The following is a 23,685-nucleotide window of genomic DNA, read 5'->3' as shown; positions in this document are numbered from 1 at the left end:
TATCACAAACAACGTATCCAGACAATTACAGTGAGCAATGAGAGGCCTTGTGAGAGAGAAGAATGAAGAAGGGCAAAGTGAGGTCCAATGAATATGGCTATGGTACCTACTGGTGAATTTCTCAGTATTCTCCACACCCCAAAGTTCTTGTCTCCAGCACTATTATTCTGTCACTGAGATCTGAGTTTAGAATGCTGTAATGTGCCTCTCAGAGAGTTCTCTGCTAAGGTGGAAGAGAAGTAATGCAGGCTTGCATAGTCAGAATGATTTGTCACGTTTTCATACGGAAAATACTTCCCAACATTTCTTAAATGGTAAAATAAGACGAGAGTAAGCTACTCCTGCTTGTAAATAAACTTCCCTATTGTAGTTGAAAGATTACCTGACTAGGGAAACATTTCCTAAAAGTCATAGGGTCAAAAGTATACTTCTAACACGAGAAGGAAAACCCCATATATTAACAGTTAGCACTTCATCAGGGAAACATACATCTACTAGAGAAAAAAAGGGTGAAAAGGGAAGGCATTCAAAGGACGGCTATAGAAACAAGAGAGCGAAGGGTAGTCTCAAAAGCACAAAAAAGAGAAGAAAACATTAGAAAGAAACAGAAATGGGACTAGATGAGACTAGCTTCTAGCGTAAATTTGTGAAATTACTGTTTCTTTTGTTTTTGTTAACACTAAGATTATTACTAATCCAAGCAGAACTAGAAAGAATAGTTAAAGGACATGCATAAGAAGTTATGAAAATAAGCAGAATGTTTCCTATATGAATATGGAGTTTTTTCAACTTATTTGAAAAACAAAACTCTGCTTGTTTTTTGTTTTTAAATGTGCATATATAAACAATTAATATTTATATAAATATATTTCTTTCATATGCATGAAAGAAAAAGATAAAAATAATGGTGGAAAGGTGCTTTAAAAATATCACATGGATTGTAAACAATATTAAGTACTATAGGTAAATGGGAGACAGAATTGTCACCGGCATCAAACCAGAGATACCGCTTTTGAAAAGTTTTGTTTTATATATGTATATATATGTAAAGGGTAGATTTTTATTGCCCTATTATATTTTAAAATAATTCATTTTTCTAGTAACATTTATCTCTAAAATATCACCAGAAACATTTGAATTTTCATTTCTTCAAACATTCTGTGCATGACAAAGGTGCTGTCTTTATTGAATTCACGCCATTGTTCATTAGACTGCATGAATATTCTAGCAGTTACCGTGAAGTTCCAGAACCAAGGCCCCAGGGTTCCTGAGAGAAGCTGGAATAATATAATTATGATCTGGGACTCTGTAACATCGAATCTATGCATAAGAAAACAAACATTTCAAAATAACTTTACTCAGATATTTTTCTCATGATCCCTATTAAAACAGGTAGCAAAACTAGATTTCAAAGGAAGCATTACCTTTATAAAGACTTCAGACAAAATGACACAATTCATGTGCTATTAAGCTACTCTTGTGCATACATAAATATTTCTTATTCAAATCACATTAGTAGTTTAAGAAGTTGAAATATAACACACTAAAATGACTTGTAAGTAGACACTTAGAAATATTAGTACTAAAAATATAGTCAATTACTGAAGAGTGGCAAATGTTATTTGTTATGTAATTTCACTAAGTCACAAGTCCCTCCAATAATAAAAACCAGCAGACCTTCTTATAGACAACTACATTCCTGGCCCCCAATTATCTGCAAGTTTCATTTTTATTTCTGAGTTGAGCAAGACAGCTAACAAATGCATTTAATTTCAATCTAGTACATTATTTAAGGAGATACAAAGTGATTTAAATAAATTTTGTGATATGAGTTACTCTTCTTTCCACAGGATCACGTATTATCTCCAGTTTTGGGATCAAACCAAGGACCTTGTGCATGTTACTAAGCAACCTACCATGGAGCTACTAAGGCATCTTTGGTCCCTGGCCTTGTTTCACCTATTTTGGCTTACCTAGTGTTGCAATTCTAGACCTGTGACACCATGATAAACACTTAAAAAAAAAAGAAAAAGAAAAAGAAAATCAGGGTTCCTAGCCCAGCTGGCCTCTAAATCTCTACCTGTCAGCATCCTGATTCTTCAACAGAAAATGGGTTAGACATTAACATTAAGAAATTAAATATAGGACTACAGAGTGGCTCTGTGGTTAAAAGCACCGGCTGCTTTTGTAATAGGCTAAGATTCAGTTTCTAGTACCCACCAAGGCAGCTCACAATCCTCTATAATTAACTCCAGTTCCAGGGATCTGACACCCTCTTCTGGTTTCTGTAGACACTGCATGAAAGTGGTGTACAAACACACATATAGGCATTTGCACACACATACACACACACACACACACACAATCATAAAAATAAAGAAGTCTTTAAAAAGATTTACTTACTCTGTTCTTTAAATATTTTTAGTAATACTGGATACCAAACCTAGTCCATGCACACAGCTGGTAAGTGTACTACCATTTAGCCACATTACCAGTTTCAACAAGTCTTTTAAGTCTTCAATAAATTATTTTTAAGAAATTATTACCTGAACAAGAAAATAGAGTTTTCAGACTAAAAGTAGAATATATAGTTTAACATTTTTCATATAACTATGGAGGGGAAGGTGTAAGTTTATTTAATAGAAATAATTTCTATGGTATCATTTGTAGTTAAAATAAATATAAAATCTTAATAGTACAGGCTGAAAAATGAAATAAAAGTATTGTGGAAGCCAATATTCCACCAAATTGTAAGTACACTAGAAATAATGCTATAAAATTAATACATTTTCAGACTGTATATGTAACGAGATGTCAGAGATCACTTAACATTAAATTCATTTATGCATTCTAGAACAGCCGGGCTAGAGTAAGACCCTATTTCAAACAAACAAACATTCCCAAAGAGTTCAGCCTTTAGAGTTTGGGGGATTTTTTTAAGGCCAATGTTTTGCATAAATACAATTTCTATTAAAAGATTAAGGTAGCTCACATGATTTGTAAGCATATTTCATTAAAAATGATTTTTGTGGCATGGTAGCACACGCCTTTACTCCCAGTACTCAGGAAGTGAAACAGGTGAATCTCTGTATTTTGAGTCCAGCCTGGTTGTAGCCTATAGTTCCAGGCTAGCCAGTGCAGCCAGGGCCATATGGTTAGAGCCATAGAATTAAATGAATAAATTTAATTCTATACACACATCTGTAGGGTATTAATCTACAAACACCCAGATATAGGAAGTCTAAGACTTAAGACTACAAATAAGAACTTTCATATAATCTAAACTATCATCATTTAAAGATGATCACAATGAGCTAAAATACAACTGCTGTGGTAAATGGAAAAGGAATACAATATTTTTCACAGCACGCAATACTTCTTTGTCTCAAGATACAGAAAGAAAACTATTCACTTCCAACACTCCTGTAGCATCTGGCAGCAGCTAACCCCATCCACCTGCAGGGGCTTAGTATGTCCCTTCTTCTATGTCAACTCAACACGTCCCCTCTCTCACCAGCCAAACTCTCCTATTGAGCTCCCTGACTTCATTTCCTTCGCCAATTCTTCAGATCAAGGCAAATAAAAATGTAAAGGGCTAGGCTAGGCTTTGATGAGTGTGAGTAAATAGCACCGACTTAGTCTGAGAGGACCGTGAGACAAGGGTCTGTCTAGATGGTATAGTCACTACCATTTTCTGTGGAAGGCAGATATTAGCTGTAACCACAGCACAGGGCTAAAAGATGTACTCACACACTTTGAAAATATGTGTTCAAAGCCTGTTTTTTCCTCACAATGCTATATTTTAAATAAAAAGTATTTAGTCACAGATAAGTTAAAATCCTTTAAAAAATATTTATTAGATTCAGAGGCCAGATGGTGTCAGATCCCTTAGAGATGAATACCAGGTAGGTGTGCTGGGAACTAAAATCTGTCCCCTGAAAAAACAGTACACACTTTTAACCATTGAGCCATCTCTCTATCTCTGATGAACTAAAATGTTTTGCTTACAGTTGTTCAAGACATTATGAATTTAAAATTGGAACTAAAAGCATCAGCATGAAAGAGACTAAGAAAAACAAAAATGTCTTTTTATTTTTTGCTTAATTTTTTTAAGATAGATTCTATGTGGCCCATGCTGGCTCTGATCTTCCAATCGTCTTCCCTCAGCTACCCAAGTTCTGGCATGCACCATTATGTCCATCTACAAATTTATTTGGAAAACATTTTATTTGATAAGGTTATTGAAAGCATGAAGATCTGAATTTATTACATGTAAAAAGGAAATGTTCAGGATCTTTCACCCATGCATAAATGACACTAAAACAATTCAAATAAAAGAATTCAAAAGTAGTATTTCTAATGTCGAGGTTGCTTTCATTTCCCTAAGAAAAAATAAAAAGAAGTTATATCTAAAAATTTCTTTACTTAAACTACAGCTGAGAATTGGCCTTGTTCATTGTGAAACAAAAAAATTATCTTTTATGAATACAAAATTGACTGAACTTAATCTAACCACACTTATTTACTTGGTCATGAGAAAAACTTGTGAATGCTAACAGTATTTGGGAGGCTTTATGTGTTCTCTAGCCTCTAGTGTACTGGTTTTTTGATGAGTAGTTCCTTACATGTAAAGTACTATCGGCATTTTTCCATGAATGCTATACTCATTTTTACTTTATAAAGGAAATTCAGTATTGCTTCAATGTAGTTGTACAATTTCCTTTATGACACTTGATTTAATTTAGGCATTATATTTACATTGGCCACAATACTACCAGGTATTTTACTAAATTAATTTTGGGCAGTATTAGGGAGTTAAACTCAAAACTTCAAGTATGTTAGGCAAACTTTCTACCACTCAGCTACATGTCTATCCTAGAAAACTTGAGTCTTGCATCTTGAGCTATTTTGCTCTACAAATCATTATTATTTTCTCTATTTCTCAGTAATTTCAATCTGTGTTCTAGTGATTTCTTCTGCATGCTTAATTTGTGTGTGTGTCCTCTGTCCTCTCCTTTCTGCCTTCTATGAGTCATGTATTTCAGAGATTACCTGGAGAGTGTAACTAGAAGTTAACTAACTTATCTCTCCACAATCTAGCCCCTAAATTACTACTCAGAAACTGTTATGGACAGCTCAGATTGCCAAATTCAGTATTTACTTTTCTGACCTCATTTTGAGTCCTGGAAACATTAAACGTCCTTCTTTCCTGAAATTCATCTGTCTCCTGACTTTATTTCAATAAAAATCCTCCCAATTTGACTATTCAACTATTTTCACAGCCTTCTTTCCAAGCCCACTCCCTAAATGTTCTGTCATACCTATTCTATTCAGATGTACAGAATCCCTAGCATACATTTTCTGGGTAGAATTTGCTACTTAATAGATTTCTTTTTCTAATGTGTCTTTCTCCACTTTACATACAGCCTCCCAACCTAGCGAAACTGTGGGTAAGTCATCATAGTATCTGTCCTTTTATTTATTCCCTGTACCTAGTGAGAAACTATATTCTGCAGTACCTGCTTCTGAAGTCTTTCTCCATCCTACCCCCTCCCTACAAAAACATTGCCTTTGTGTTAATGTAAGCTTTACAGCACCTCATATTAATTATAACTATGCTGATTATTACTAGGGATCTTTTGCTTTTGTCACACTCAATCCTAGTGCACTCTCCATCACATTGCCAGACTGACTTTTCTAAAGGTACTCTGTCATTTCCCAGCTTTAGGTCTTGCAAAAGTTCCCCGCAGATCCGGATAAAAGCCACATTTCTTGGCAAAGCAGAAAAGACAAAAAGAATTTCTGCATCTTTGTCAGTCTTATCTCTGTTACTCCCTTATAGTCATGGGACTGCATAGATACTTTATCACAGAAGAGTTTAAGACTGCAAGATATAAAGCCACAATATCAAACTGTTCCTAAGACTACTACTGTCTATGTAATTTTTTTTACCACTTCCATAATTCTCCCTCCCCCCCCCCCTTCCAGTTCCCACACCACATAGCTGGTGTTGCATTACTTGAAAGAGAAAGAGAAAATGGAAAGGGACTGGTTGTTAAATAAGGTTAAAGTTAAATTCAACTGAGATTCAGTACACAAATTAACCCCTCCCCCTTAATCTGAAGGTCCAAACAACACCAGAACCCTGAGACAATAAGCAATGAAAACATGAATGATGTGAAATCTAGATAACACAGTCATGGCATTTCAGAAAACACCAGCATCACTAAAACTTGCAATTGAATTAAGAAAAAAAATCCAAAGATCTTAGAATTTTTAAAAACATTTGTGATTTTTACCTCAAGCAGAAAAAGAGTATGAAAATATTATTTTAAGGCAAAGACAATGAAAACAAAGCAACAGTACACATTCAATTACTATTATCTTTAAATTATAATTCTTCAGAATTTTCTGAGCCTAGACCATTTCATAAATAATTGATAAATGCATATAAAAATTTTCATATGAACATTCATGCCACCTTTGGTTAAGACCTCAAAAATATTTTCTAAATCTCGGTTTTAAAATTATTAGAAACCTCTTCTAAAAAATTAGCACCAAAATATTAGTATTTTATTAAGTTCTATTTAAAAATTGCATTAAAATTTTCTGTTATAATGTGTTTGTGCATTTATCTATTTAGTCATTTTCAATGGTTCCTAAGTTTTATTTTAAAAATTCAACAAAAATTGCACGAACTGAGTTTGTGGTGAGCAACTGAATTTCTAGGGAACCTATCTAGGCTTTTTAATGCTTGTTAAACTAATCCTACTGGGGATCTAAATAAGTAAGCAAGTAAATAAGTAAGTAAGTAAATACATAAAGCCATCAGAAATTCAGAGACTAGGTTAAAATATTTTGTAGCCATAAGGCTATTTTTATTTTGATAGTTCATAAATATAGCCATTTCTCAATTTTTTTATTTATCCCAAACCAAAAAGAAAGAATAAACAGGATTCATAATAAATTAATTTAAAAATCAGATGGTGGGGGCTGGAGAGATGGTTCAGTGGTTAAAAGCACTACTCTTCCAGAGGACCTGGGATGGATTCTCAGCACCCAGAAGTGTCTCACAACCATTTCTAACTGCAGTTTCAAGGGACCTGAATACATGTGGCACACAGATATATATACAGGCAAAACATCCATACAGATCAAATAAAAATAAATAAATCTAACACCACCAACAAAACAAACAAACATACAAAAACCTAGATGATGAATGCCATCCTTAATCACAATCCAAGACTACCCAAGATTTACTCGTTAATCATTATGGCAAATACTGATCAACAGGTAGGAACTTTTCGTTCATGTTTATATGTATTTCATTTTTAAATTCTCAGACATTTTGTTGGCAGCAAAAAAAAAGAGAAGCTAAATAGTGTGCTATCAACTGAATTATTTTTGTAGATTTGTAAGTAAATCAGTATAAAATACTGTAACTAATTAAACTATGACACTTAAAGACCCGTTCTTTGCTCTTAAAAACTCATCCTTTTCTTCAAAAAATATTTAGCTTTAATTATGTGACAATATGTGGATATCTGCAAGAAGAAGGTGTCAGATCCAATGGGACTGAAGTTACAGTGGTTATGGACCACCTGACATGGTGCTAGGAACTAAACACAGGTCACATCTACAAAAGCAGTGCATGCTCTAACCACTGGGCCATCTCCCCAGCTCAGAAACTCGCTCTTAAAAATAAGGCGGTGGTGGCGCACACCTTTAATCCCAGCACTTGGGAAGCAGAGGCAGGCAGATCTCTGTGATTTCGAGGCCAGCTCTGGTTTAAGAGCTAGCTAGTTCTGGGACAGACACCAAAGCTACAGAGAAACCTTGTCTGAAAATAATAATTTCTATATGTCAAAATAAAACATAGGATAAAAAAGTGAATCTGGAACCACCCGTGATGATGAGTCAGGAGCTTTTCGTCCTACTTTAACAATACTACTGGGTGATTCTGGTACTTCTTTCCCAAAGGCATACAGAGAGATATATGACAAAGAGAAAATGGTTTTAAATAGTTTACTTGATCAATTTTTGATACTTAATCTCTATAAGCAACATTCTCCATATTTGAAAGCAAAGACAGAATTACCATTAAGTATTACTTACATTCCAAATCGCAATGTTCCAGAAACATATGTTTGCCAGTGTGCACAATAGAACATAAATGTCCCAGCAAAACAGCAAAAAAACATCCAGTCAGGATTTGTACCAAGCTGCACTGCAATACAAGTTCCAAGAACCACAAAAACTGCAGAAGAAAAATGAAAATGAAAACTGAATGGCATCTATAGCATCAATTGGGTTGAAAATCATTTTAGATGAGCTAAAGATAATCTATTTTCAGTTAAGTGATATTTACATGTTTTACAACATAATTTTAATGTCTTTCTCTCTCTCTTTTTTTTTTTTTACTAAATCACTCAGCTAGGGCAAAATTCTCAAAGAAACTAAAACACTTCAGCCTACTGAAGTCTCCATACTTAGTAGTAGTACTAAATGAGTAGTAAAACGTTTCAGGCTGCTGAACATGCTACCAAACAAATGTCTATCTCAGCACTAGGGAAGCTAAGGCAGGAGGATGGAGTTCAAAGACAGCCTTAGCTACAATGAAATATTCTGTCTTAAAACAATAAAGAGAGAGACTGGATGGAAAGCTCAGGGGTCAAGCACACATACTGCTCTTGCAGAGGACCTGAAATTGGTTACAACACCGATTTTGGTGATTCACAACCTAGCTGAAGGGTCTGATTTTCTCTTCTGGCTTCTGAAGGGAGCTGTGTTGGGGCTCCCACATACATGTACACCCCCAATTTAAAAACCAACACAAATACCACAAAAAAGCACAAACTGTTTAAGCACAGAGTCAAAACCAAAAGCAAACAAACAAACAGCAACCAATGAACCCAGAGAGCTTCAACAACCAAAGGGACCTACTTGTTCAGACTAAAAAACTGTCCTTTCTTATTTCACAGCTATCATTATGAATCATATATAGGAAAAAGATTTCCTATAAGTCTGAAACAAACTATAATATAACACGACTTATTTAAATTATAAAAACAAAGCAATTCGCATTCTATGTTTCCTCATTAATTCTAACAGTCTTTCAAGTTACCCAGCTAGTTTTCGTTCAGTGGAAAGTTTGAGTTTTCCTTCATCTGATTTACTTAGCTGTTCTTAACAAACAGGCTACCATCAGGACACAAAGAAGTAATGATTTTGATAGGCAAAGCTGGATTCAGATATAAAACTATCAAGACTTTTAAAAATAATTAAAAACCATGAAAATGATAGAACCAAAGACTTAAATTAAAATAAGGAGGGAAAGCACCCCTATTAGAAAGACTGGTTAGAAATGAATATATTGTTTTGACTGTTATTTTGAGAAAGGATCTTGTTATGTAGTCCATAGCTCATGCTATCCTTATGCTTACGCTCTTCCTGCTGGAGCCTCTCAGGTGGTGTTAGGTGTACACCACAATGCCCACTTCAATTTCATTTTTAAGTTTTTAAGTAAAAATGTACTCAAGTATTATTTGAAAAACTTGCAACATACTAAAAATACAGACATCATCATCTATAGTTCACCTACGCTGGCACAACCCACTGCCAGCACTTTTCCTTCTATCCTTTAAAAAAAAATTACCTAACAGTGTTTTGATATGTGTACACATTATGAAAGGGTCACTAAAATTAACCTCGCCATTACTACCTCTGTGGTGGAAAGATCAAAATTCTGCTCTTAGTAAATTATCAATATACAATACAATATCATTAATTATAATCCTCATGCTGTATGTTATATCTCTAAACTTGATCACATCAGTCTTTTGATCCTTATATTATTGCATATTTATAATTCAAACGTATAATATACTCTATCCGCAATTAGAATTTATTCAAATACAAGGTCACGAACTACCAGTTACCCATTACTGTACTTTTATCTAAAACCATGAGACATGTAATAATGACAATTATACTAATATTTTAAAAAGACAATGTCCTCAGCTGGAGACTGTAGAAGAAAGCTTGTGTAAATGGAGACTGTTCATCCGTTTTCCAGCTGCCTAGACCCAAATACTCACACAGAAACTATATTAATTACAACACTGGATGGCCGATGACTCAGGCATATTTCTACCTAACTCTTATATCTTAAATTAAGCCATTTCTATTAATCTATGTATCACCACGAGGCTGGGCATCTGTCTTCTTCAGCAGCTAGATGGTGTCTTCCTGACTCTGCCTACTCTCTCTGCATCTCTGTCCTGATTTCCCACCTGGCTTTACTCTGCTAAGTCATTGGCCCAAACAGCTTTATTCATTCACCAATAAAAGCAACACATATACAGTAGGACATCCCACATCAGGCTTGACTAGCCTAGCATATGTAAAGCCCTGGTTTGAACCCAAGCACTAGGAAAAGAACAAATAAAAACAAAAACAAAGCAAAACAAAAACAGCCAAAACCAAAACTTAGGGTTAAAAATAAATACAAGTAAGTTTAGGTTCCAAATTTTCCCATACTGCCAACAATGAACAAGCATTAACCAGAATCACAAGTTTCAAAACACACTAAAATTTAATATAAAATCATCTGCTTGGGAACTAACTAAATTTATTCCAACACTTATCACATTGTTTCTTTCAGTTAATAATTCTCAGTATTAAAAAGCAACAATACCTGTTGATAGTGAGTCACAGCCATGATCAAAAAGTTCTCCCAAAGGAGAGCTACTATTGGTTCTTCTTGCTTGTTTCCCATCTATAGCATCCAAAGACTGGTAGATGAAAAGGCCACATGCACAAGCAATGTATGCCCAGAGAGGTGCCTGTGAAATAAATAAAAATAAAAAACCAAAAATACTCAGATATTTTCATTACCTCGATTTGGCTAAAATGTTTAACAGCAGATATTTAATCACATTTCAATCACATTATTTAGTGTGTGTGCGTGCACGTGCGCACAAGAGAGGGGGGGAGGGAGGGAAATCATGTGGAGGTCAGAGTTTATCCGTTAAGCCCATCTTGCCAGCCCAACTTCTCTTCATTCCCTACAGAAGTACTTCTGGTTGAAAGATGTGGGAGATGATGCAAGAACTAAATAATAAAGAACTTATTGAAGCTTGAAGTAACTAGGATTGTTAGAATCAAACTCCCTGTCTTTAAGAGTGCTCAAGAATGTCTCCATTAACAACAACAGATCCCCCGTGTGTCTGGGTTCTGTAACCAAGGGATTCAACCAGCCAAAGTTCTAAAGTATAAAAACCTGCATCTATACCAATATTTCTTATTTTCTTAAATGATACTACACATAGCTACTTAAGAGCGTCTATTACCAGTAGTCTAGAGATTGTTTTCAGAATATGGAAGGGTACATATGGATTATATGTGCATTTAAGACAATTTTAGGGAAGGTACTTAAGCATCTACAGACTTTGATTTCTGTGTGGAATCAATCCTTTACAATTCTCAAAGGATAACTGTACTTTGCAGGAATTTTACAGAACTCTCAAGAGGCTGCATTGTCTTCTCTAAATCCCCCTATTATTTAATCAATATAATTCCTTACATGGGAACCTGCCTGTAATTCTAGCATTTGGGAGGTGAAAGCAGGAAATCAGCCACTCAAGGTCAACCCTGGCTATCCAGATAGTTGACGGCCAGCCTGGACTTCTTGACACCCTGTTTTCATTTCTGTTGTTCTGAAATAGGGAATTATACAGCCCAGTCTATTCCCAAACTCTTTGTATAGCCAAGTTTGTTTAGGCCTTGAATTCTTTCTCTGCTTCTACCTTCCAAGTTCTGGGATTATAGGCTTGTAGCACCATGTTGATCAAAATTTTTCTTATTTTATGAGGAAGGGTCTGACTGGACTCAAATCTCTAGGTAGCTGAGGCTAGTCTAGAATTTCTGCCTCTACCTCCCTTCCAAGATCTAGGATTCAAGAATGTGTTTGTTACCATACCTGGAAATGCTGCCTAAAGAAGGGAACTAGCACAGCATCCCTCACTTTACCAGGGAGACACTGGGTCCACAGTGCTAAGCACATTCCTCACTTCTCCCTGAAGGACTTCTTGCTCCCAGTGTGGTGATGCATACTGAGAATGTTCGAGAATGGTCAACAATACAAATATTTTCACATTTTCTGTATCAAGCAACTTGTTTTTAACATGCGTTTACAAAGGTTCATAGAACAACACTATGGCAAAGATGCTCTGGTTTGTGAAAGCCTGAAACTATTTTCATATATTTATAATCACATTCATAAAGAATACTTTGCTATTGTTTTTTTTGAAAACGATGGTGATTTAAACATTGCATTTTTTTGTGTCTAGGCTATGAAAAATTTACTATTATCACAGTATTTTCTTACATAACAGTTGTCAAGTTACACTATATTAATATTCAAGAGCTGTAAGATATCAGTATATTCTATACTGAAAAGGGTTTTTCTCTGCTAAAGATTTGTTTATAACTTTGTATGAAACAATAATGATCTTGTTTAAAGCATCTTCTTGGTACTCCACACTTTTAGAACTGAGGCTATTATAAGGACCATATAAGACATACCTCTCTGAAACCAGAGGCACAAACCCTGAGGCAGTATACAGTCATGCAAATACATTGAAATGGCCAAGGAACCCTTTGTGACTAAGGACCCCCTCTTCTGGGCTCAGGTCTACTGTCCTTTTACCTCCAAGACTCAGCATCCTCTAAGTCCCATTGTCCCAACACAGTAGCCATTAGCAATGTGCACATATTTTGGTTTGAATTAAGTATAATTAGACAAAAAAAATCAGCTTTATAGTTATTCTTTCAAATGCTCAGTAGTCAAGAGGCTTACTACCATCTTAGCCACACAAAGAACACTCCAACAACCACAGAAATGCTACTGAATAGCTCTGCTTTGGAGAACTAAAAACATAGGACCTTCCTTGCAGCCTACATAGGATTTTAATAAGCTACAGTATTACCATGAAAACAGAGAGGACTTCAACTATTAGTGTGCATACAATGTCAGCAAACAGCAAAATAACAATTACATACAAAAAAAAAAAAGGCACACTAGTTTTCCTGGTTTTATTTTTTCCTTTCTGTAAATTTGTAAAAATACCTAATATTTAATCACTTTTCCCTCATTTCCATTATTTTACAGCTATGGGGTATTTTTATTTTTAAAGAAAGTCTCCTATTCCAGGTGTGGTCTCAGCTAATTTAAAAGCCAGGTGAAGAAAGGAAGACATGAGTCAGTCAAGAATCATTACTCAGATATGTAGATAAGAAAGCCGACTGGCAAAATCTGACACAAAGGCAAGGATAGTAAGGAAAGGTAGGTGTAATGGTTAAATCTTCACTGTCAAATGACTGGATTTAGACTCATCCTGAAACATATCCCTGGTGTATCTATAAGACTTTCCCAAAATGGTTAACTGAGGGTAGACCAGATCTATCCTGGATATGCGTGACACCACCCCATGCACTGGGGTCCCAGACTGAGAAAGAGAATGAAGGAAGATAGGTGAGCAACAGCATCCTGCTTCCTGGCTGCACTGCATGTGACCGGCTGCCTCGTGTTGCTGCCACCACCGCCTTCCCTGCCACGTTAGACTTTTCCCCCAGACTATGAGCCAAAAGAAACCCTACTGGCTGTATTGGTTAGACATGTTGTCACACCACTAGGAAAAGTAACTAATACAGTAATATGAAGGCAGACTTTTACTTTTCCTTTTATATCTTTTTTTGTTGAATTTCTTTATATACTACTTTCTCTTCTCTTTTGAATGGCAATAGAAATTTTTTTTTATTTTTATTTTTTTATTTAAATTTATTTATTTATTAAGGATTTCTGCCTCGTCCCCGCAACCGCTTCCCATTTCCCTCCCCCTCCCCCATCAAGTTCCCCTCCCTCATCAGCCCGAAGAGCAATCAGGGTTCCAAGGACCACCCACCTCCATCCAGGTCTAGTAAGGTGAGCATCCAAACTGCCTAGGCTCCCACAAAGCCAGTACGTGCAGTAGGATCAAAAACCCACTGCAATTGTTCTTGAATTCTCAGTATTCCTCATTGTCCGCTACAGAGATATTGTGAATGGGATATTTTAGTTTTCATTTTTCTATGCTAAAAATTGATTAAGATATTGTAGTGAGTTAAATCAAAAGTACAAAACAGCAACAAAAACAAATGAACAAAAGAAAAACCTCGTGTTTATATGACAAAAAAAATGTATTCAAATTCAACAAAAGTCTTTAACTGCACAGTTCAGGATGGGCTAGAAATGGAGACCCTCCTGGCTTAGCTGGGATTATAAGCGCCACCATACACAGACCAGAGGTCTGATCATTATTCCTTCTCCTCTTCCTGCTCTTACAGCACTGCTGGCAACTCAGTAAAACTCAACAGCAATAGGACAGATCGATTATGATTTTCATGTGCAAAAAACAGGTAATACTAACTTCCTTTATCTGTCTTACATGGCAAAAGTAACTCTAACATACTACATACATAAAGCTGCAAGACTAAACCCAACGTTAGTTTATGGTCCTAAAACCTAAGCTAAAGCCAGGCTTGGAGGTATGCACCTACAATCCCAGCACTTCAGAGGCATGGGCATGGGGACTGAGAGTGCTCAAGGCCAACCTGGTCTACACACCAAGGAGCAACAAAGTGGGGTGCTGTCTCAAAAACAACAACAACAAAATGTTGTTTAAAAAAAAAAACATTTATTTCGAGCCGGGCAGTGGTGGCACATGCCTTTAATCTCAGCACTTGGGAGGCAGAGGCAGGTGGATCTCTGAGTTCGAGCCCAGCCTGGTCTACAGAGCTAGTTCAGGCTCCAAAGCTACACAGAAACCCTGACTCGAAATACCAAAAAAAAAATAATAATAATAATTTTATTATTTTAAATTATGTGTATATATGTGTGTCTATATGAGTAAAACAGATAATACTAACTTCTACTAATACAATGTTGGGTCCCCTGGGGCTAGAGTTACAGATGGTTGTAAGCTGCCAGATTTGGGTGCTAAGAACCTAACTGAAGCAATAATGTATCTTAACCACTGAGTTACCTGTCTAGCCAAAAATGTAAAATTAAAAAACAGTAGTAAAACAAAATCCTAGTAGGTATGATAGGTAGCACATGCTTGTAATCATAGAAGATTCTGTCACAAAAAAACAAAAACAAGAACAAACCCATCAACAAAAGAAACAAAAATCTAAGCTACTAAGCTGATAAAATTTAATATTTTAGTAACAAACAGATCAAAGGGATATTTTTGTATCCCATTTACAAAAAAGGTTACCATTTCTACCTGAAGAATTTGGAAAAGATTAACTTACTTTCTTTACTCATTGACCGGAAGTTTCCTTTATCTAATAAAAACAAATCCAGCTGAAGCCACTGAAAAAATGAACCTCATTTCTCTTAGAAATATTGGTATTTACATGCAGAGGGTTTGAAGGCAAGCAAAGAGAGAAATATTGCAATTATGCTATAATCTAAAAAGATAAAACATTTAAAAGCAAAAAGTTTTAAAAATTCTTGAGCATAAAAATGAACAGAATATTCATAACCCATGCCCACAAAACTTTGCCATCACTACTGGTGAAAGATCCAAAAGAATCAAATACAAAGAACTGAAACTTTTTTGAGTGCTAAATTTACAGAGCTTTTAATTTTAAAATATGAATAAACAAAACACAAAGAACTCAATAGGGACTTGATTGTTTATTCTACTTATTATGCATCATAGAAGAAATCAGGAACGGGAGGGGGTTATAAGAAAGACAGTAATATACTTAATCTCTTTGCCCAAACGAAACAATACTCAGTTTCTATCTCCTGAACACTGTATGTTGGACATACTGAATACATTAATTCTCACAATACTACAAATCAGATTTAGACAGATGAAGGGTTAGAGACTTTTTGTATCTTACTGACAATCTCAGAGATGACAGATCTACCACAGAACAGCCATCACCTATTTCAGTATCTTGGGCTGAGCCTAACAAGTATTTCTACCATGCAGCTTTTCAGGACATTACTGTGCCATGCAAAACACAGAAAGAGTGCTTCTGTATTTCCTATTCTGTCTCAAGTAAATCTAAATCACTTAAGAAAACTGTACAAGAAAAGTATCACATAGGGAACCATGGTTACCTAGTACATTCTGTGGTATTCAATAAATGATTAATGTCTGAGTCACTCTTAAACCTTCTCTTACACCCTGATCTTCTTTCTAGAGCAGGTTTAGGATTATTAGAATCCTTCCATTGCAATCAACAACCTACTTGCTGTTTCTATTAAGGATCCAAAATCTAGACCAAAATCCTTTGGAATTAATAGTCCAGGTACCCCCACGTGAAACAGTTCAAAGGAAATGTGATGTCATTATACAACTGTATTGGTTTTTGCTCTCAAAGTATCCTGACTGATATACAGCAAGCTATTTGTGAAAATGAGCCAGGTATAATGGCATGTTCTTATAATCTCAGCATAGAATAGGAAGTTATGGAGTCTGAAGCCAGCCTCCAGTGTCAGTTTTAGAGTAAAAGACTGTCTTTAAAAAAATAAGAAACAAGAAATATATTCACACTCTGTAAGAACCATGTTTGTATAATAAAGCAGAAATTAAAAGAAAAAAGAGACACATGTGGGAAAAATGGCCCGGTCAGCCTTGCCTTAAACTTGCTATGAAGTGACACTCGCTTCCAACTCAAGACCTTTCTGTCTCAGCCTCCTTTGCCGGTCACAGGTATCAGGTACCACTCCTTGTGCTTTTAGTCATGCCATCTCGAATCCCCTTTCTTCAAGTTTCTGATAAGTAACAGTCGTACAAATAGGAAGGACTTATTTAATTCATTAAAGTGTGATAGGATAAAGACAGTTAACAAATAGCTGTGAGAACATTCTGCCTTTATATGAAGTGACCTAGATTCCCAATTACAACGTTCCTGAGCTACAACAAATGTCACCGTTGTTAAGGCATCACTCTTACCTGCTCTGTAGCTGTAGGGCAGTAGAAGACTAACAAAATAGTTGTACAGATATTTATCAATAGTCCAATGATGGTGATGAGATTTGGGGCAATCCATGAGGGTACTCTTCTAACTAGCCATTCCCAGTATCCTTGCATTAAGGGTTCGAGCAGGGACCGTCCAGCACTCTGATACCTATGTTCTTCCAGCCGCTTTAATTGGTGTCTTGTCAGTGGTGGTGTTGGTAACTGAAACAATTTATTTAATATACACCCTGTAGTACTCATATGCCCAAAGCCCACAGGGGACTCTGGGTGGGAATCTCCACATCGTTTCCTTGTTGACCGATGCCCACTCATGGATCTTGGTTTTCTTTTACTTGGAGATAATGATTTACCTTGTTTTGTGGTCTTCTGTAGCTATTTATCTGAGGAGCAAAGGGAGATAAATTTGTCAATTGCTACCTACATATTTCCAGTACATTAAAGAGAAAAAAGTTAACATAACAGAGCTAACACCAAATAGGAAGTCCACAGGGATCTAATTTTAGTTCTAACTCTCACTAAGAAGTATATAAACTTCCTTTAAGTGAAATTATGGGACATTAATAGCCATGCACTTTCATACCTTACAGCTTATCTGATTCTACAGATCACAGACCATCTTTCACTGCTTCAGTTAACAATAGAATGAGACGTTAGAAAAAGCCTAATCACTTTATACACAGATGTACATACAGATACATGTGTGGATGGAAAATGAGGTGCTAAACTAGCAAATTAGTATTATCATTAGATGAATAACTTAACTAAGGCGATCTTTTACACATGCATGTTTGTGATGTTGAACAGATTAGACAGGGCCTTGCACATGCTAAGAAAGTACTACCAGTTTGTTACAACAGTACCTTCTTAAATTACACTTTCATTTAATGATAATAGATAATATTTATTAAGCATCTATACCAACTAAGAATACTGTAGAAATAAATTAATTTCATCCCCATAACAATCTGGGAGAGTGGAAAATGTGTGTGCTAATTATCCTAACTTTTACAGGAAAAAGAAACTAATAGAGAGAGACTAATTAACATGTTCACATAGCTATTAAGTGATGGTCAAACAAATACAAGGCTTCCATTAAATATAAATCAAAAGATAACTTTTACTGATAGAAGGGGATACAGATTGTATTACAGGTGATACTGGAAACAAACAAAAGTTCTGCAAACAGCACAATACACAGGGTATCAGCAGGGTGATCTGAGGAAGTGAAGCAGTAAGAAAACAAAGGTAAGTGCACTAAGTGACAGCCATAAGGACCTTTGAGTATTTATGCCCTGGAGGGCTGCACCTGAATTAGAAAAGACTAGAGATAATATAATTATTGTAATTAAGCTTATAAGAAAATAATTTTAGGAATCTTTTCAAGATTGATAGGATAGCTATATTAATCCTAAAGAACAAAACAGAAAAAAAATTGAAAATTAGCACATGATTAGTGACAGATTATAGTAGGGAGATAAAAAGGTTAGTACAAATGGTAGCTAAGTCTACCAGCAATTTCTATATAGAAAGAACAATCATCAGAAAGCTCTTAAGGATTCAGTAAGAGAGGTATAAGAAAAAGTCAGCAGCTAGAGATTCACGCCACTGACGTCTAACGGGGTAGCTGTAAAGTTTCTAACTTGTCATCTTTTGGAGTGATGGGTGAAAGGGGAACTGGTAACGATGGCAGCGAAGGAAGGAACACATGCAACCTTCCTTTTCGAAGTCCTAGGTATTAAACCCAGAGCCTTCTACTTGATAAGCAACCCTTCCACTGCTCAGAGTATACTCCATACTCTAGCCCTTTTTAATTTCCTGGTGTAAGAGTAGCATGAATGTTGTAGCAGTAAGCAACCATTCTCTGGTTGGATTTAAGGTATATTCCATGAGATGGAACTTAGGCTTGACACTACTGGGGTGAAAGATCCAGAGATTAGATAGACCAGCACAAGGAAAAAGAAAATACTATTGTTCTGGTAAAGGAACATATCAATAACATGACCCCTAATAACATTCTGCTATATTCACAGATCAGTGTCTTGCTCACTCATCAAAGATTCTTACAGGAGATGAGAACTAACACAGAGACTGACAATTGAACAATGTGTGTAGAATGAGACTTTGCAGCACTGAGTCCTAAATGGGATGTCTTCATCAAACCCTTCCCCTTAGCTCAGGGGTCTATGTGGAAGAAGAGGCAGAAAACTTGTAAGAGCCAGAGGATTTCACTGGATGAGCACAGAGAAAACAATGTCTTTCAAAGGTACAACAGAACTGATACACATATGAATTCTGTGACTATGGCGGCACATACAGGGCCTGAACAGATTCAACCAGATGGGGTCCCAGCAACGAGAGGGGTAAGTGGACTTGGAGTCCCATGCCTAACCAAGAAGTTATCTGCAAAGGAAAAATTGGTTTTCTCCAATGGAGTCTTCCTGGGTATATTAACCAGACTTCAGAGTAGGCCCAGGAATAACTGGCCAACACAAAATGAATGGTATTTTTGTAGAATTTCTTTTTTTGTCTCATTTTGCTTTGTTGGGCATTTTCTTTCATATTGGTCTGCTTGATTTCATGTTTTTGTAGGACTTATTTATTTATTTAGTGTGAGTTTCTTGAGTTTTTGTTTGTTTTTTTAAAAAGGGAAAGAAAGGGTCTGGAATTGGGTGGATTTAAGGAGGCTCTGAAGAAGTCAGGAAAGGGATGAGAAAAGTGTGATCAAATAGACTGTACAAAAATAATGCTTTTCAACAAAAAGTATTTTGTTATGTTTACCTAGATTGGTTGGCCCTGAATATCTGTACTTATGCTTTCTTACCTCAGATTCCAAAGTAGCTGAGACCACAGGTGCATGCCATTATGCCTAGATGATACACAGAGCTTTTTGTTTGAGATGTTTTGAGTGAAATCAAAAGACTACTTCAGCTGAAGATGCAATTTCACTTAGAGTCAAAGTCTGAAAACTAGAAAACTGAAAGTTCTTGAAGGGATTAAACATGGAGAGAAAAAAAGAAGAAGAAAGAATCTTGTGAGGAACCCAGCATTACTGAATAAAAGGAGCAGAACACAAGAAAATTAACAACAAAACAAAGAAAGTATACTCTTGATACTCTTGAACTAAAACAGCAGTGGCAAAAAACCAACTGGGCCTACCAAGAGGGATACTGTGATCTTCTGGTTGAAACCTATCCAGGAAGCAATGTGAAGTTCCCAGAAACAGTGCACTGTGGGATCTCAGGTATCTTAACAGTGCAGGATCCAGTTTATTCTGCCTTGGTTGAAAGCAGTAGGGGCTGCTTTATAATAGGTTAGAGAAAGAGACAGGGGAAAAGGTGGAAAAAGTTGAAGCAGATAGTAGCATAGACTGGAAAAACACTCTTGCACTGGATACAATGTTATTGTCACATACAGACCAGGACCTCTCTTCTATATCCCTATACATACTACTTCCCAAAACTTTAATGTTACTTATGTGTCTAAATCCTCTGTCACTCATCAATCATGTATCTCTAATTTTTTGTTTCAGAAAAAAAGTTAAGCAAATTTCCAAAAAAAAGAGGAAAAACCTCTAGAGAATAAAAAGAGATGCAATTTAAGCAACTGAGGTGGTGTACAATAGCAATATTTAAAAAATGTTAAAAAAATATGCTATTGTTTATCACTTTGATTGAAATATGATCATCAAACACCTACTTTAGAGTAGTTAAATTTACTTCTTTAGTCTCTCCTCCCTCCTTTCATATTTTGAGATGGGATATCATTCTGCATGCTCAGGCTGGCCTAGAATTTGCTAGGTAGTCCAAGCTGACCTGGAACTTTGAATCCTCAAGTCTCGGCCTCCTGGGAGTTAGTATTATAGGCACCTGTAATCATGTTTGGCTACAGTAGCCAATTTTTGTATAGTAAACAGGATAATACCTTTTTTTTATATTCAGCAATTTATAATCAGCTCTTAGGGAACTGCACTTGAAAGAGAAATAAAAATTTAGTTGGGTCAATTTTTATTTTGTTGGCCCAGTTTGATTGGTTCTCATTTGTCTTCTGTTTACTGTCTTTTAAAGGCAGTACACAGAGACTACTAGCCTATTTTAGCACTGAATAGCTACAAGCAATTGATCCTAATGGTTTTAAGTTTAAGCATTTGGCAGGACTAGCTGACAAACTGATACTTTTCTTCTGAATTTTCCCCTCGTGGCCTAATTTCTTTTAACCTTTTATTATTCATTTTAAAAATACACATTTTTGACAAATTGTTTCTTACCTAGCCATTATGTAAGTCATAAATTTTAAAAAGGCAATGAGTTTTTGAACCTTTCGATTTGGCAACATAGTCTCTGTAAAGCTACTAGTAACAGCACTGTAACTGTGAATTCAGGCACAAGCAGCCACTCACTACTGATGGCTACTCTACTTTCAACTCATGCCAATTGCCAGAGAGGTGGCTGACAGGGCTCCAGGTCATTTCCACCTTTCCTTCCATAATCCCAGGGGAGAAGGGCTACTGCCAATGGGAAAACAACAAACCATGAGTTTCTGAATTTTATCCAACTAAAAGCTAATTATGTCAAAGAATCAGACAGCAGCAAAAGGAAGCTTAGAAGAGGAAGATCAAAGAGCACAATAATGGAAATTGGAATGACATTACAAATATTACCAAAAGGTATCTGAATTGCTTGAAAATTTTGTGTGGAGTCAGTCCTATGTCCAAAAAGGTATATAGAAAACATCTTTCTTACTACATAAGAAATTAAAATCACAACAACAACAACACCAAAAGCTCCAGCAAAGTAAAAGTTACTGTTGATTAGCCTAGACACCAAAGTAGCGCTTACAAGAGAAAAGTTCTAAGTTCCAAATGTGTCTACTATGTGGGTATAGTGAACAAGACACACATGGTCTAAGCTCCCACACCCAACAAATATTAAAACCTGAGAAGCAAGCAGTAGCCCTACAAAGTATAACAGACATACAGAAAATCAAGTGTTGAGGCAGAGAAGAGTTGGAAGTATACATTTTAAATAGTGGTGGAAGTCAGCAAAGAAGCTTTTATGACCAGCTCAGAAGAAAAGAAGGAACTAGGTATTTTAAGAGTAGGATAAAGAATAGTCCAAGAAATGGAGAATGAGGAAGTAAAGTGTACCTTGTTCAGGTACCTGAGAGACCACAAAGGCAAAACAAAAGTAAATCAGACAGGAAATGAAGTCTGAAGCATCAGTGACTGCAGAGGTTCATAAGCTATGGTGAAGTACTAGATTTTATTTTGATTTAGCGGAAAACTGCCAAGGAACTTGTAACAAAACCTACAATTTCAGAGTACAGCCTGTTAAGTGAGAACAGGTTTTCATAATTATGAAAGTAATTTTAAATGAAAAAAAAAAGGTTGCTTGTGGAAATTCAGTTTATAATATTAACAGCTACCACAACCTTTCCCCTTGTACTCAGTAAACACCCTCCCTCCTGTGACAACCTGGCTCAAGTGCCCTGCTTTCACGTAGCCCTTATCTTACTTTGAAAATTTTCTGTTTGTAGAGCTTGATTTTTCTTTACCCCCTCCCCCCACAGTGCTCTCCAAGTTCCATGACCATGGGATCATTCCTGTCTTAACATTATTTCCCCCATAATCTTATACCGTATTTGACATTAGAACAAAAATCAATACTTACTGAATATCATTCTTCTAGTATTTAATGAGCATTTGGTTGTTGTAGGCCTAGAAAGACATGCCTACACTCTCAAGAAATGCAAAGGCTGTGTGAGTGGGGGCTGAGTGGGTTTTGTCCTCAACTAAATTATATCATATGCGAGGCAACAAGCTTTTTGGAGCATAAAGGGGATGTTACCTAACAAAGCATTTTCCTTCTGTAGGCATAGATATACATATACATATACATATATATATATATGTTCAACAAAGAAATAATATTTAATGAACACATTTACTTAAAAATCAGTCAATTTGTAAGTTTTCAAGTCATTCATGTAAGAACATATATAACAGCATCCCACCCACTTTATTCCTGTCGTGGATGAGATCTATGCATCTGATAAATATCACGCTTAAAACAACAAAAGCAGAAACAGAAAACTCAACTGTTGAGCAGATCGTAAGATAAACTTACGCAATATCCAACTTGTGTGAAATTCTAGAACTTTTCTTCCTCCCCCCACCATGCTTAAGGGTGCCAAGTTTTTCTCTGCATTGATTCAGCAGTATGTTTGCAATCTTGTCAGGGGAATCCAGTAGGATATAGCCTGCCCACCTCTGCCACTACTACAGTAAAATACTAAGAGCAGAACTATTAAGAAAGGGACCCTAGAACAAAGAGCAAAGGAAAGAGAAAGAAAAACAGGAGCAAGAAAAGAAAATTAATAAGATCACAAGATGAAGCTCAGCATTATTTAACAAATGATTTATTTGTTCTGTATCTAATTTTTATGTATCATAAAATTATTATGTTTAACATTTAACGAATGATACATAAAACAAGTTTGGGGGGAAGCTTTTTCTGTACACTTGGAAGCCAACAATACCGTGTAACACAGCTTATAGCTGGTGCTTTGCTGAAGTGAAATCTTGTGTTTCTTAAGAAGGGAAAGAACTTTCATAAGGGGTTGGGGAGTCTGAAGTCTTATTCAT

The 23,685-nt window shown here is 35.9% G+C and overlaps 1 protein-coding gene across 4 annotated transcripts in view; it reads right to left on the bottom strand.

The window, feature by feature from the left end:
• LOC121443507 (choline/ethanolaminephosphotransferase 1) overlaps positions 1–23,685 on the bottom strand; it is a 41,305-nt gene that overhangs the window by 15,865 nt on the left and 1,755 nt on the right. For 2 of the 4 annotated variants that reach the window (XM_041645506.1, XM_041645296.1), the window contains exons 2-4: positions 17,019–17,425; positions 10,700–10,847; positions 8,119–8,260 (exon numbers count right to left, since the gene is read on the bottom strand). In XM_041645506.1, coding sequence (XP_041501440.1) covers positions 8,119–8,260; positions 10,700–10,847; positions 17,019–17,357 — 629 coding nt within the window. In that variant the 5' untranslated portion in view covers positions 17,358–17,425. Of the gene's footprint in view, positions 1–1,235; positions 1,321–8,118; positions 8,261–10,699; positions 10,848–17,018; positions 17,426–23,167; positions 23,319–23,685 lie in introns of those variants that run through there. The other 2 variants (XM_041645382.1, XM_041645456.1) reach the window with 2 other exon arrangements.

This window comes from Microtus oregoni, unplaced genomic scaffold (assembly GCF_018167655.1).
Source record: "Microtus oregoni isolate MIOR12 unplaced genomic scaffold, Mior012 000000F_ref0000247, whole genome shotgun sequence".
In the NCBI taxonomy this organism is placed as follows: Eukaryota; Metazoa; Chordata; class Mammalia; order Rodentia; family Cricetidae; genus Microtus; species Microtus oregoni.
This window is presented reverse-complemented; position numbering and strand designations above follow the sequence as displayed.